This window comes from Catharus ustulatus, chromosome 3, assembly GCF_009819885.2.
Source record: "Catharus ustulatus isolate bCatUst1 chromosome 3, bCatUst1.pri.v2, whole genome shotgun sequence".
NCBI lineage: Eukaryota > Metazoa > Chordata > Aves > Passeriformes > Turdidae > Catharus > Catharus ustulatus.
The window spans coordinates 17,024,973-17,041,523 of record NC_046223.1 but is presented as its reverse complement, the minus strand read 5'-3'; the positions used below and the strand labels follow the sequence as shown (position 1 = coordinate 17,041,523).

At 40.4% G+C, this 16,551-nt stretch overlaps 1 protein-coding gene across 1 annotated transcript in view; it reads right to left on the bottom strand.

Moving 5' to 3' along the window:
* CLIP4 (CAP-Gly domain containing linker protein family member 4) overlaps positions 1-11,708 on the bottom strand; it is a 31,165-nt gene extending 19,457 nt beyond the window's left edge. The window contains exons 1-7 of the mRNA XM_033055304.2: positions 11,631-11,708; positions 10,290-10,326; positions 8,091-8,152; positions 7,363-7,509; positions 4,359-4,498; positions 3,421-3,514; positions 2,400-2,561 (exon numbers count right to left, since the gene is read on the bottom strand). Coding sequence (XP_032911195.1) covers positions 2,400-2,561; positions 3,421-3,514; positions 4,359-4,498; positions 7,363-7,495 — 529 coding nt within the window. The 5' untranslated portion in view covers positions 7,496-7,509; positions 8,091-8,152; positions 10,290-10,326; positions 11,631-11,708. The remainder of the gene's footprint in view (positions 1-2,399; positions 2,562-3,420; positions 3,515-4,358; positions 4,499-7,362; positions 7,510-8,090; positions 8,153-10,289; positions 10,327-11,630) is intronic.
* Positions 11,709-16,551: the final 4,843 nt, after the last annotated feature.

Genomic DNA, 16,551 nt, shown 5'->3' with positions numbered 1-16,551 from the left:
CTCTTAAATTATACAAGAGAGATGTCATTTTGAGTCAATTAGGTATAGGACTATTAATTAAAAGTGCCAGCTGATTAAATACACAAACCAAAAGACCACAAGTATTATCAGTCATGTTCCAATTTGAAATACCAGTGAGGAACATAAAACTTTCCACCTCAGGGCTGGAGTCTCCTCATATTTTCCAGTTTCAGCCTCCATCCCAAAAAACACTAGCCCCTCTCACAATGCCATAAACAAAGTATATCCCAACTGCATCAACATCCTTCTATAGTTACACTAAATGAACAAATAGAACATCAACATATATAGAAGATACACAGTTATATATGCCTGTATAGTCTGTGCAGACATGTTGAGTTTATACACACTAATAAAACTGATCCAACTTATAAAGATTAAAGGTAACAAACTTGCAATCAGAATTTAAGTTTTGCAATTGCACAGATTGAACACAAAGATGAAAAAAGACTGCATTCACATGCCTCAAGTCACAATGAGAGCTACTGCAGATGTAGCTTTTATACACCTTTATACACCAAAGGCCAGAAGACATTACCAGTTAAAAACCAGTTAGAAGCTGAAGAGCTGTATACAGTCATTGAAACTTCTATGGAATACTACCAAATATTTTCTGCACACATAGGAACCAATTTGTAGAAATACTGATCAGTAGCATCAGCTACTGAGCCAGCAAAAGTTCCATGCATTCCTATTTTGAAAAACGACTGATGTGTGGTTTGGTTTTTTGAGTTAAGACTCTGTGACTTCCTCAGACTTGTAAACTTCATGCTTAGATTTTCTGAACAGTTCTCTTACAACTTTGAACTAAGTGGGCATAGTAGAGGTGACAGAAAGAAACACAAATATCAAATGTTAACCTGGTAACTACCCCCAAACTATCTAGAGGAAAATAATACACTAATTTTGTATTTAAAACCTCTAAAAATAAGATCAAACTAGTTCTCTCCTGTAACAACTGAGGAGTAAATCTGTATGAAAAATATAACTACAGAGCATCATAAAGAAAGTAGTTTTGCAGTCAAAAGGAAACACCTGTGCTTCACAATGGCATCTCAGAGTCAGCACACCACTGTCTTGAAAGTTATTTTTATATTAACAACCATTTTTTCTCCAGTTCAGTATTGATCCATTCCAAAGCATGTTCTTCTATGTACGTTCTTCCTTTTCTGCAAACTGCCTGATGAAGTATGGAGCTAAAATTATTATACTAATTCAGCCTATCCATTGTTTCCATGTCACAGGGCAAATAATTTTATATATTTCCTGAGATAAAAAAACATCAGCTGCTTATCCAAGAATTGCCAACTGCCGAGACATTTAACCGGAGTGGAAACTTTCCTTGGAAATCCAAGCCAAGTCCCACCCCTTCTGTAGGAACCGTGCAGGAGAACACCAAATGCAAATAAGGTCTGAAAGGAGACCTAAAACTGCTGATGCAAATTATGGAAACCAGGCTATTGAAATGTGACGTGGACTTAAGTACTGTGCAGTCTGATTTTGTCTTTTGTTACCACCCCACAGTTGTCACCTCCTAAGCAAGTCACAGCAGTAACAGCACTGCTTAACAATCACTTCCATGGAGATTCAAGGTCTGGTAAGCAAGCCTTGGGTACTCTAAAAGCCTTGGGTACTCTAAAAGCCCTCTTCAGACAGGGTCCCTAGATAAAAAACTATTTTGCAAACTGGCACAATCAGAAGGATATTCAGCAGAATAAATTCACATTTGTACAATTTTAGTGATAAAGTTGCTTACAAACAGTTCTGGTTCAAAACCATTTCATCATTTCCCTTTGCACTGGTATAAATAGGACTCCAATTACCAAGCCTTCACAGTATCATTCCAAAAGTTATCAATTTATGCTGAACACTGAACTCAAATTGTTCCTTAAACAGGACCTTCTGCATAGCTGAGAAATGGGAAAAACGAGCATGTCAATATTGCCTCAGTCACAGGTTTGCTACATGCAATTGCCAAATCCTCACTACTCCTTTAACCTTCTCTCTGCAATTCAAACATCCTTCTCAATGTTTAAGCAACCTTAAAAAACACAAGATTTTACTAGAACAGTTATATCTTTGGTTTTCTGCAAACATTCTCTTAGTTCTCAATAATTTAAGATTAAACTGTTTGCTTTCCAGTGTATTTCAAACTTCCATTGTCTTGTACAAAGCTCAAGTTTAAACACCAGCAATGGAAAACAGTACAGTGAACCACTAAAAAATGGTTAAGAGAAAAACGAACCCATGAGGCTGAATAAAAGAATAAAAAAATATTTATGTATAATGGATAAATGAACACCACACAGACCACTATACATCAGCTTAGGGTCTACAAAAGATGGACAACTACATGAAACAAGTGTCACAATGCCTACCTTTTGGCTTTGCATTTTTCAAAATAACACTGATCAGTTCTGGAACATCAAAGTAGGCAGCATAATGCAAGGCATTCATATTTGTCCACCGGCTGCGTAAGCTGCTGTCAGCACCCAAATCAATGAGCTGTGTTGCAAATTTTACAGCAGTTTCAACATCACCTGCAGGGTAATTTTCATATATTATGAATTAGTGATTTATTTATCTGACCTGAAAAAACGCACATTAATGTGCAACACAAAATGTACATGAAGCTCTTCAAACTCACAGCAGAACTATTGCTATGCCTTTCTTTTCAGGATTAGGATACAGAAACCTTTGCCCTCTATCATAAAGGGTTGAATTCTTTAGTGTATAATAACACTATCTGGTTTTCTCTAAAATAAGTAGTGTCAGCCATCAAACCCAGGAGTTTTAGTATCTGACAGAAGAAAAAGAATTGCACATCACAATGCTGAAGTTTATGTTAAAAGATCTGGCAACACCAGGGAAGACAACCTATGCCAGACTTCTCTCAAACTCAGAGAAGTGGGCTCAGGTCAACAAAAAAGTAACACAACATAGAAAAGTTAATAGGGGTATTCAAACAGAGTTAAATGTGCTCTCATGTCCAGTATTTATGACCATAGTAAAGCAAATGAAGATTATTGTTCTCTTCTGACACAAACAGGGTAAAGGAAACAAAAGAAAAACAACAGCCAGTTGCCTGAACATTCTGCTGTATGAAAACTACAGCAAAAACTAGATCAAACTTGCAGCTTGCACCTCAGTCTGAAACTGCCTTTGCTACATGAAGTATCTACTTAAGCTGGTACTACTGCGTGTAGTACCTATACCACTAACTCGGCTTGCTCCCCATGGCCACAGCTGCACCTTCCGTGCCCATGGCCACTACAGGAGAGAAAACCAAGCACCAAAAATAGAATCTACTGCAAGGAACAATTCTGTAACAGCCAGTGGGATTAGTTTATGTGAGTCAATTAGGTTTCTACATCTAGAATGACTTATTTTTTTACTCACCAATGCCATGAGCCCCTGATTTGCAAGTGTAATGTAGGAGAGTCATATCAGTCAGTCCATCTCTGTCATTCACATTGCAACCTCTTTTAATGATCTGACGGGCAAGTGGAAAACAAGCACATTTTAGCTCCGGCATATCTCTGACATCACCACTATTTCCTTAGTCATTTCAGATATACTGACTCCTGGATTCATTGCAAAGGCCAGCAACAAAGAAGCCTACCAGAACAGACTCTTAACTGCAGAACTGAGCAACATACACAAATGCAATAAATAGCATAATAATTAACCTTCATTATTTACAGATTTAAAAGGTTTTTTATATTGCTCCTTCTAACATATACTTCACACGCTAAAAAGTTAAGCAGCTAACTGCATGGGGAAAATGATTTATGAAGCTCTTCCCTTGTTCTTTGATGTCTCAACAGCTACCCACCCCATTCCCACACCCACCAAAATGAAGCCCCCAGTTATAATATGGCAGGGGTAATCTTCACCGTACTCCCCCACACAGCCAGAAAAACCTGTAATCCAGAAGAAAAATAAGGAAGTAGGATGGAAATATTAAAAAAAACATTTTGTGCCTAGGAAAGATTGCCCTTAAGGTCAGGCTTCAAAGGTAACTTCATATATTGGAGTTTGGGATTACTGCTAAGCAGAAAACAAACACAAGGCAAAGGGTCTCAACACAATTGCCTTGAGAGAAACATTGTTTATAACATCTATGCAAATATAGTGAATTTTATCCATCATCCTTCATTTTCCAAATAAAAGCTGACAACGTGTGGAATACAAGGCATGATCAGTCACTACTTGTTAAAAGGCAGAAACTGTACCTGCATTTATGATTAATTCTGCTTCTGAAGGAACTGGTTTTATTCACTGTCAACACAGTATTTAACATTGAGAGCACTCAAGGATCTTCATTTATATCTCACCTCATTCCCAATAATGTCAATATTCTGCTGGACCTGTGGAACCCACTGCCTTAAGATAGCAAATAATTCAGAAACTGATGTTTTGGGGTCGAAGAGTATTTCTTGGCATGCTGCATCATTGGGATCGAAGAAGGAAAACTCTGTTAAAAAAAGAAAAAGTCCTTTTATAAAATCTTAACATTTAACATGCATCTAGTTTTTCAAAGTCAGAGGCAAAGAATAGCAGAGAGAGTCACTTCACTACTCATTCACTGTTCACTACTCACACTGGAAAAATCACAAAGCTGAATTAATTTGGAAAATTTTCTCTAACATCTGCTCTATTTTTCCTTTAATACTTGTGTCTTGCTTATACTTCTGAAAAAGCTTTGAATCAGCAACCAATACAATGGTACTGGAGGAGGGATTTTAAGTTTAGGCAAGGAGTAACAGGGATGTATGGTGGTCCTACTAATAAGGGTTTACTGTTGTTCAAGCCAGGCAAAGGCTGCAGGTTCCAAGCACAGACAAACCTATTGATCTCTCAAGGATCAAAGGCATAGATGATTTCTCCATATGCTACAAAACATGTCTTTTCCTCCTTCTTCCATCACAATTTACATAGAACATACTAAAATATAAGCACACACTCTAATCAGGAAGGCATTCTGTGACCTCTGCTATTTTCAGATATTTCATGAAGGCATCGATCCCACCTGGTGGCAGCTGCAGGAGAGAAACACCTTCAAAAATTAAGGCACCAAACCAAGACTAGAAAAAAACCACCACTTTTAAAGATTTTAAGCCTCATGTTCTTTCAAGGCAATCCAAACTTCAAGTGTATAAAACACCTTATTATAAAAGTATATGTCACATTACTCACAGGTGTGTGTGTATGTCTACACACATCCTTTATTTTAAATTTGTGGAATTTCTTCCAGCTCTGGAAAATGGAAGAATCTGGATAACAGTGGCTATGAGGAGAAGGAATGGAAGCAGAGTCTACTGGCAAACACTGAACTTTTCCCCCTGCTGCAGCTATCGGGGAGTTGCCTTTTAAACAGGTTTTGGACAAACGTACAACATTCACTCTCAGACAGGACAGACAGGTTAAGCACCACACACCATTCCCATCTGGGTGTGTGACATGAACCACCCCCGGCTGAATCATCCCAACCTTTCCTCAAAAACAGCATACCTGACTTCTAGATTGCATAACAGATAGAAGTACATAGAGAGATTGCTTCCTGGCTATTTGGAGTTCCTCAAACTGCATCGCCTTGATTCAGCAAGAATGAAAAAGGAGAACAACTTCACTGATATTTAACATGAATTTTTGTTTTCACTTAGCATATAAAAAAAATCCAAACCCTTTATCTCCCAGCACTACACGAAGTGTGCTTCTTCCCTACATCCCATCCATCAACACACACTTACTGATTTATCCACTAATATTTACCTTCCACATAAACCACAGCTGATCTACAGCTGAAAGCTCGGAAGTAAACTAGGCAACAAGATTAATGGTCTTGTGCAATATTCACAGTTCTTACTCCACCAGGAAGATTTCCAGCCACAAACCTGATCCAAATTATCTATCAGAAATCAACTCTTACAATCAGCATGTAAAAATCTGAGACTGTACCAAGTATTAGTAACAGCCACCCTAAGTGCTTAACAGGAGATCAGTTGTAGTCTTTGCAAACCAAAGCAATGCTATAGAAAATCTGTTAAAGCAATGAACCCCACGAAAAGATGGCAATGGCATCTAGATACTTTAAAGTATTACTTTCTCCCTCTGTATCTTTTCAAGTATTAATTACAGTGCTCAACTGCATTAAGGAAAAATAAATGCACTGAATGTAAAGACCAAGAATCTCTCTCTGTCGTGGTTTAACCTCCTTCACCCAGATTCAGCAATGTTACTGTTACACAGGTGACAGCAATCACCTATAAAAGGATTTATTTTTTATTTCATGAGTAGGCAGAAACCAGGTAGAACAGATAGCAGTGAGATCATACAGTTATTAGAAGATACCACAACAAAACAATGTTTAAAAAAGGCAAATGGAAACTTTATCTAAGGGGTAAGAAAGCAGAATGGAATAAATCATGGCAGTGCTTAGAGTAGACTAGGAGAGTGATGAGAACAGGGCTAAACCATGTAAAGACACACATTCATGTACTGAAATGTATCATATGCAACACTCACATTCTCAACCTGAACTAACTTACAAAATGGGTCTCAAGAATGCTGAGTCTGTCAAAGACACGTTACATGTATTATTTTTCCTGAATGCAGCTGATTGCTCTAATCAATTCATGGGAAACATAGAGGTGGAGGGGTGATTTTTAAGGCACATAGATGCTATTAGTATCTTCTGCAACATTCAAAGGCATTATAATTGCAGCTATCAGTGAAGCTCCTTACCTACAGTGACATTTTATATACCCTTGGAAATGTGTATATACACATAATATACCCTTGGAAATTTTATTATAATTTATACATGTGAAGACAGTTACTGAAGACAAACATGATTCTGACAGCTGATCAGAATTATGCTTGGTATAATTTTCAAGCACTCACTTTACAATCCTTGCCACCAACAAAATATACATTTCCAATGGAAATATCCTCTTCTAGTACATCATTTACATACTAAAGCATAAGAAAAAGTGTAACTCTAGGGGTTTAAAATGTGGTGTATATTAACTTCCCTTACTTACTCCAATTTTACATCTTAATACAACAATCTAATTCTACACTGAGATGTGAAAGAACTACAAATGTGACCATACATGCACAGAAGTGTACAAAGGAAAAGATATACTTTATAGTGTAAGCAATAAGAAAAATGGAAAAAGCATGGGCCTTCATCGTTCATTTAACAGAGAACGTATTTAATAAGAAGAAAACTTTTTCTGGAAACAAATAATTAAGAGTTGATAGCTCTTCTTAAAATTTATAGTTCAAATTTATTCTCTGCTAATTAAAAATTCATTTTCTCTTTAAAGTACATACCACAGTCTGAAGGCATTGGTGCTGCAGCAACAGAAAAAGTAACAGATGTTTCAGAGTTTGGGAATAAGAATCGCTCTCTTTCAATGAGGGAATCTCCTTCGAAGGAAGGTTCTGGGAGATCCTCTATGGTCATCTTCTAGAAAGCCACTTCAGGAGGGAAAAAAAAAAAATCAGTAAATAACCTCATTGAAAACACTTTGGATTGGTTCTATCACAGCAAGATAAAACATGCAATGAGATTAACGTCTTGCAAACAAACTATTACTGCCATTAGATTCTTACAAACCAATACATTAACAAATCTGATAGAGCATGGTGTCAAGGTTAGCCAACTTCTAGTTCTGACTTCCATCACTAATTATACACGTAAGTAATGGAAAACATCATATTTTTCCCCAATTTTCCACTTGAGTAGTAAAGAAAATATTAATGCTCTGATTAACAAACACACACTGAGGATAAATGGATTAGTGTGTTTCATAGCTTTATGAAAACCTGAAGCATCAAGTACCTGCCCCCATACTCTGCATGCACATTCCCACCCTTCACCATGAGCAGGAACATGCTGCCAGCTACTGCTGCCTCCTCTCTTTAAATTCCCAGCTCTTTCATCTTCCCACACACAGCTGCAGACAATTCATCACCGAGTGATTCACTCCTGGACTCACGATTCCATATCAGCTCCTTTCCCAGCTCGTCTCCTTGATGTTTTAAAATAGCATACTTACCACAGTGCTGTAACCTTCACCCTCGTGTTGTTTCCAGGCACCTTCCCAGGCCTTACAGCAATCTAGGAAAGAGAATCAAGTCTAAATAGCTGTAGAGTTATAGTGACAAAGCTGACAACCAGCCCAAGTTACATGCTAGTTATGGTTCACAGGTTAAGATCAGAAGAAAGCTGGCTACCACTTGTAAGACATTTATCAGGTAAATCCATTAACAAATAACAAAAAAAAAAATATTATGCTTAATAGAAACAGGCATGATTGCACCATCAGAGGCTGCACCTCACAGTTGAAAAATTGAAATTGTGCATCTTGAATGATCATTATTAAACACTTGGGGTAAAAGCAGTATTTCTACTAAACAACCTACATTTTTATTCTGGATATTGCTATACAGTGCTTTTTTTCTCAGGAATTTGTTTAGCCAGCCTGCTTGACAGAAAGAAGCCATGGAGCTTCAAGGAATGTTTTTTTATTACATTTAATTTATACCGAAGTAAATATGAAAAACTAAAAGAAGACTTATTTTGGTTGTTGTACCTAACACACAACAAGCTATGAGTAGATTTAGCCAAAATAAATCTGTCACACTATTTGGGACCTCTCAATCTATGTGCATAAGAGGCATTTTAGCAATGGATTACAGATGTTAATCTTGAAGTAAATAAATTAAAGCCTCCTTTTCTTGCCCGTCATACACAGTTCTCCGTGTGCTCAAGTTGCAAATAAAGGTCCACATGAAAAAATGCTCATTTTCTTCCCAATTAGTTTATTTCCTTAGTCTTATACAGCTATACAAATTCATGATCTGGCATGAAGATCGTGGAGGAGGCCACTAGAAGGACAGGACTATTTTTTCCCACAGCATTATCAAATTGCATTGGCTTATGTGTTCCTTTATTCAACGAGGCCAAAAAATATCTCTAATTATTCCAGTTAATATTTTGTAACAGTCAGGAAAAGTTAAGAGTTTACATTTCAATGGCTCAAAAGACATCATAAAGATGATGGCAACAGCTTTCTTGTGTAAGGGACTTAAGCTACAAACACCTAATGAAGTTGCTTTTGAAGTACAACAGTGAAATAAATCTGCTACACTCTGATATTTCTTCAGAGGCTATGGCAAAACAAAAAGCTTTGTAAGACACGTGAATTCACAAGTTTCTCACAGGCAGCACCTCAGAGCTCTCACAAAATGCATAAAGGAACAAGTAATATGGGTGAGTATAAAAGATGTATTAGCTGAGCCTCTTAAGCTGGAAACAGACACAAAAGAAATTAAAAGCTTTTTGCACAGCCCTACACTGAAGAAACAAAAGAAGCACAGTGAAAAGAAGCCAGACCTGACTGAACAGACGGTAACAGGAAAAGGTGAGATTTTGTGATGTAGGACAATGTTAAGTTGTTGGAACTTGAAATCAACAGAGACATTTCAAAATTAATACAAGAAAGAGTGTTTATGGCACACAGGAAAGCGGACCAAATAAAACAACCTGTGCAAGTAGCCAGGGCATCTGTTACTCTGCAGGGCCAGAGACAAGAACACCATCTATATTGTGCCAAAGCAAAGCAGGCAGGGAGACAACCCACGCTGTCAGGTAGGTGGCACGTGATCCAAGGGCTACAATGCAGATGCTGACCCAACTCCACAAAGAACAAAGTTACATGTCCACAGGAGTGCCAACACCTCCAATGGAAGTGTGCACACCCTCACACCACAGGGTTTTCATCTGACTCCAGAAATGTGGCACATGTCACGACACAGCACTGAACCACACAATGTCACACGTTCTGCACCCACAGCCACCTCCAGAGGCTGCCAGCTCAGGTGTAGGAGCTTCCAGTCAGCTAACACCCACACACACACAGCTGGAAAGACAAAGGAAAAGGCTGAAAACTATTATAAAGGAAATGAAAAGGCATCCCCATGCCATTCTCATAATGAGTTCTGCTGTAAGCAAAACCAAAACTGCCTGAGGGTATTAACAATATCCAAGACACACTTTCCATCTAAATTCAGCTGGAAAATCCTGGTGCAATGGAATGGGATGCCTACCAAAAGAGCAGTGACTCTCCTGTATTTGTAAAAGAGTTTAGAGCAGAAGCTATTAGAGAAATTACGTGAATTACAGAATTTTTCTGTTCACAGCGTTGTCAAACTGCCACTGAGCATAGCTTAGCACAGCAGGGTATCATACTTACTATTTGCTAGCCATGTGTTCTTCCAACTGAATTATATCTGAAAATGAAAAAACAGAAATGTCAGGGAAAAACTTCAGAGTCATCAGATGCACACACCCTTTTGCTGACAAAACTGAACAGCAACTACAGATTTCTTGATATAAACACATTACCAATGCATGGTAGCTCTGCATATATATGTAAAAATGTTCTGTAATTGAGGACCCAACATTTTCATGTACTCTAGTTTGTTATTTGTGTTAAAGCACAAAGATTTCCTGCAAGTGCAATAAGAACCAGCAAATGCTAAAGCAGTTCAGGCTACAACATACAGTTGTTCCACGCTTTGATAGCTGAACCTGTCACAAATGTGATGCTATTTTTGACAACAGCTCTGTATAATGCACTCCTCATCATGTGCTTAGATGTGCTCAAGAAAAATTAAGTTCAGAGAACAAGTTACTCGCACATACACCACCTGCCCACTTCAGAACATTTACAGCACGAGTGGCAGACATGCTACACACATGTAGTAAACCCAAGATTTGGGAGGTGTGCAGGGTCCTCTTGCAACATGGCAGCGTTTCCACAGATTCACTGAATTGTCAGGGTTGGAAGGGACCTCAGGAAATCATCCAGTCCAACCCCCTGCCAGGGCTGGGTCACCTGGAGCAGGTGACACCAGGTGTCCAGGTGGGGTTTGAATGCCTCCAGGGAGGGAGAGTGCACAACCTCCCTGGGCAGCTGTGCCAGTGCCCTGCCACCCTCAATGTAAAGAAATTCTTCCTCATGCTGCGGTGGAACCTCTTGTGTGTTAGTTTGTGGCTTAATCTTGTCACTGGGCACCACTTGAAAGAGCCTGGCACCGTCCCCTTGGCACCTGCCTGCGAGATTTGCCTATTTATATGCATTAATGGGATCCTGCCTGTCCTCTCTTCTCCGGACCACACAGGCCCAGCTCGGCAGTCTCGCCCCATAACAAACGCTGCAGACCCGCACTCCGTGGCCTCGCCAGACAGCGCTTTGACAGCGCTAGCTCCAGGAGCTCAGGCCCCGCCTGTCTCTGCCCGCTCGGAGCTCTCCTGGACACCTCCCAGCACACACGGGCGCGACCAGAGCGGACCCCCGGAGCCGGGGAACACACGGGGACACACAGGGACACACGGTGACACACGGGGACACCGCCCGGCCCGCGCCGCCCCCTGGCCCGTGTGCTGCAGCCGGGCGGAGGGGGCCAGGCCAGCCACGGCCCGCCCGCTGCGGCGGACCCTGCACCGCCTCCCCGCCCCCCAGTACGCGCCGAGGGAGGATGGGAAGCACCGGGAACACGCCGGGAAAGCGCCGGGGAAACGCCAGCCCTACCTGCTCTCGGCCGAGCGCAGCCCGGGCCTCCCGCGCCCGCCCGCAGCCCAGGGAGCGCAGCGAGGCCCAGGCCCCGCCCATCCCGGGCAAACCACGCCCCCTCCCACCCTCCGGCCAATGGGCGGGCAGCGCGCCACGCCCCGCCGCGCAGGCCACGCCCCCCCTCGGCGGGAGGTGGCACAGGTAGGCGGTGACACGGGATGGAGGTGGGACGGGCAGGAGGTGACACAGGTTGGAGTGACACGGGCAGGGGGACACACAGCACCACTGTCACGGTTCTGCACTCAGCACAGGCATCGGGACTCCTCGGTTGTCTCAGTGGGCAGGTGGAAAAGGAGCAACTCCCAAGAAGGATTTCCAAAGGGTGCTCTTCGCATGCTGTAAAATCTAATGAGGATCTAAATCCAAAGATTGGCGCTGTCGGAAAACGCCCACGGTGGTAATCCCAGCTTCGTACTTGAGCCCAGGCTGCATGAAGGGAATTTGACCTGGATAAGACCTCAGCCAGGTCCTGCAATATTTTTATGCTCTATGGGGATCACTATAAAATAAACATAAACCACTGTTTTTTGTATTGTTTTCCCAGTGATGATATTAAAAGGGGAGGGGACAGGACAAATAATAGGAATGGCAAGTGGAAATTTCCTCAAGTGAAGTGCTGGAAAGGTCAAGAGTTGCAAATTCTCTCAGCTCCCAGAGACTCTAAAACTGAAAGGAGAGAATTGAATTGCAGTTGTGAGAGAAAATGTGATACCAGATAGCTACCAAAAAACCTAGGAAATTCTTCCACTTCTTAGAATGTTCCATACTTTGGAAAAGGCAAAGAAAAAATGCAGGCCTACTACTTTCACCTAAAGGCTACTAAGGTTCAAACTCTTTTTATAAAGACAAGCATGTAGGCAAGGTCAAATGTGAGCTTTGTCCTGGCAGTCAGTGTTTGCCTTTTTTGAGATGCTTGGTGCTCTGGGCAAAGGAAATGTTTTATTGCTGATACTGAATAACAGACTTTAGTGAAGAGCCTGGAATGGAAATTATTGGCAGTTCTGGAGAAAACTAGAATTAATAGAACTTCAACTAAGGTAAAGTACAAGCACAGGGGGAAACAGTGTTTAGTAGAGTTGAACGCAAAGTTACTGATGACATCCTGGGATATTAACCTTGGAACTAACCTTTGTCTCGTATTTTCCTTTAATGTTTTCTGGAGAAAAAAAAGAACCAGCAAACTGATGAGATTAAAAAAGCAAAAAGGAAAGAATTGTTGGTAGAAAGGAATCAACTGATATCAGAGTGAGGTGTGGGATCATTGTATGGAAGTGACTGAGGAACAACACAACATAGCTACACAAGGAGCATCATTACCAGTATGAAGCAATGGCACAAAAACATTTATCTTAGGATATTTGTTTAACTGGAGAGTTGTGGCAGGGAAGGGAGGGGTTTGTTCCAGCAGGTCTGGCCATCCCCTGGAGGAATCACATATCAGTGTGAGTACTCTTCCTCAGAGAGCAGCAGCTAATCCAGTGTGTCTGGAGAGGGTTTGTCAGCACAAGGAAAAGAACAATCTATTTTAGGAGGTTACCAGAGCAGCTTGTTTGATGCAGCAGAAAGGAAGCTGAGACAGAGGATATAGATGCCATAAACCATGGAAAATGGGGTGTGAGTTCAAAGATGGTATTGAATATGAGGACAAAACTGTGTGTGATTGTTTTTATGCTAGAAAATGAAGTCAAGGACCTAAAAAAGCATCTCAGGTTCTAGAACATCCTTCTGATCAGGCCAGCAATGGCAGAACCCCAAACATCTTAGCTCAGAGTCCTGAGTGCTGCAGCTGCAGAGGAGACTGGATATCATTGCCTGACAAAACCCCTGCCTGTCTGGATTTCCACCTCTGGGCCCTGCAATAGAAATTTTAAAAGAATATATATTTAAATAATTTTCTGTACTTTAGCACATTGTCTTTTTCAGCCACTCCTACAAGCCAGGATGTGAGTGAAAATAAAAACCTGTTCAGCCTATCCTGTCTGACTCATTTGGTGCTGCCATGGGCAGCAAGGCTGCTGAACACCTGGAGAACTCAAAACAATGGGCTGCACCAGCTCTGACCACCTTGGCAGGAAGATGGGGAAACAATGCTTGTGAGCAACAAGCCTGTTTCAACTGAAATATTATTTCATTTCTTGTTTCTTCTTTGGGCAGAAATAGAGCATTACTAACCCATTCATCTCCACAGATTTATGCACCAGAGGAAAACAATCATTTAAATGGCTTAGGAAGGCACTGCAGCTTCAAGTAGAGCCGCTCTGGAGCAAGGCTTAGGGCAGCAGGGAGGTTCTGACAGTGAGTGTGCACACACACTGTGGTTAGAGACACTCTCTGAGGGAAAGCCAGGAGGAATCCTGTGTTTGCCTCAGCTTTCAGGGAAAGCCTGAGATGCTCTAGGTAAGGGAACCCTGGGGAACTGGAGAAGGCATAAAGCTAAATAGCTGCATGCTTTTTTGTAGCATCTTGGGATAATTTTCAGGAATACAAATTCCTGGACCTCACTTCTAGATCCAAAATTAATACTAGCACCTTCCATTAGAAAGTGCTGAAGCCCTTGCCAGCTAGTTAAATTGCCAGTACCTCACCTGAAAGGAACTGACTTGCCTTGAAATTGCTCCACAACCACAAACCTGCTTTCACTCATGAGAACTAATGTAGCTGTTGTCAAGGCCAGTGGAACCCCCTCCTTTTAATTTCCTAGATTTGCATAACTCTGGAAATCTATGCTGAAGACTTCGTGCTGTTTCACATGGTTCTTTATCCTAACTCTTGTCTTTTGGCAGTCACTGTCTTACCCCCTGAAACCAGCAGTGAATGTGGTGGCTGGGGCAAATAGCAAGCACCAAAATGCAGATGGAATGCCTTGCAAAGGGAAACTGTCACTGACCGACCAGAACACACTTTCCAAAAATAACAGACAAACGTAAATATATCTCACGAAACTACTGCTGACACTAATCATACCATTTTCCTTGACCCCTTTGGGTCACCTGAGTGCACCAACAGCCCTGTGTAGGCAAACCCCCCAAAATCACTCTCTTTAGTTTTCTACTTGTATTTCTTCCTTCATTAATTTCTTAATAAAGTATTTTTGCTGGAGAGGAAAACCAGTTTTCTAGCTGTTTTCGACAACTTTTTTTTTTTACTTGTCCTTCTGCTGTTTAAAAAGTCCAGATGTTTTTGCAAAACAGGCTTTTGAATGCATTGGGGTCATATTTATTGCCTCATGCAATCAGACTGAAACACTTTACTTAGAATTTAAAAAAAAAATTAAAAGGACAGCCAATTCTGAGAATTTTGTCTTTCACTTGCATCACCACCACTAGTAAAGCTCTGTATGGACTCACTGGTTCTATTAAATTCTTTGCAACTACATTTCCTTCAAATCATGATGCTCCTATTCCTTACCATTGTCAACAGGTTTCCACAGGGGAAACAATGTGAAGCTTCTTATGTATCTCTGCTAGTGATTACAGAAAGGAGAAAACCTGCTCTATATCCCAAACTAGAGTCAGCTCTGCAGGAGAAGATGAAATAAAAAGAGACTATTTCTTATTTACTTAGTGCTATCTAGGCCAACAATATTAACAGCTCCCTGGTTATATTCAATTTGCTCACACAAAAAAAAGAAAAAGGGCTTTTCTTTGAGAGCAAAATAGCTCTTTAAAATTGTTGTTATCACTCAAGTTCTCCATAATTCCTCAGAGAGCTCTTTTCCACAAATACAAACCTTAGATTTTTAAGACTTGGCATAATCATTTATGTGCATTACCTATTTTATCCTCTCTTTTGTTGTATGATCATGAGATAAAGTACTTACCTTATTATTTTTCATGAGGTAAAGCACTGGGATTTTTCTGAAGTGCCTCAGAAGTGCAAAGAAATATATACCTACTTGGTAATAAGAGTATTGTTAAGAAAAATGCGGCTACATAAATGTTTGGAAACAGCCACATCAAAGAGCTCGCATAACCTAATAAATCTGGGGCAACACTAAATAGTCATATTGCATATACATGCAGACAGCAATTAAAACTAGTATAAAACTGATTCCTTGTTAAAACACATTTTCTATGAGCCTGGATCTTGATTTAGTAATAAATAAATCATAAAATGTGTATTGGTTTACTATTAATATTTAAAATAATAAATGACTGCATAATTCATAATCACAAAACAGGATTTTGCATTTTTAACCATATATTTATTTCCTGTAACATGTTAATGCATGGTGTGGAAATAAGTAGAACAAAAATTCAAACAAAAGTAACATGAGTGATCAAAGGGAAGAAAAAGAGCTTCCTAAGTACAACCACCAACTAACAAAGAGTTAATTGTCAAAATTCTCAGTGTGAGCAATGGAGCTGTTGGAGTTGCTTTTTGAAAAAAGACACCGGAGATTCCATAGCACAAATATTAAGCAGCTACATGGAGATGTCTCTCAAGTCACACTGTAAGTAGAGGAGGGACATCAAGGCTATTTGCTTGTTCTCCTGTATTTTCCTAGACGAACTGTGGAGGGCTACATCCTGACCATTAGCATCACAGGATGAAGCAGCTGCGTGCATCTGCTCCACTTCTCCCCTTTGAACACATTAGGTTCATGCCCAGCAGGGAATACAGAAAGTGTTAGGATGGTTCTGGAGTAAAAACACATTGTGGTGAGGCACAGCAGCAGACAGAGCTGAGCTAAATGACTGGCCAGAAGCAGAGTCAGGAGGTTATTACCTGATGCTTCCCAGAAAACCCTTGTGGGAAGTCATTATGCCATCATGTATATTAAGTGCAATATATGTGTTCCTGAAAAATTGCTTTGGAGAAAGAACATAGAGTTTTAAAAATCTTCCTGGGAATCACTACCTTCTTGCCTGTAAAACCA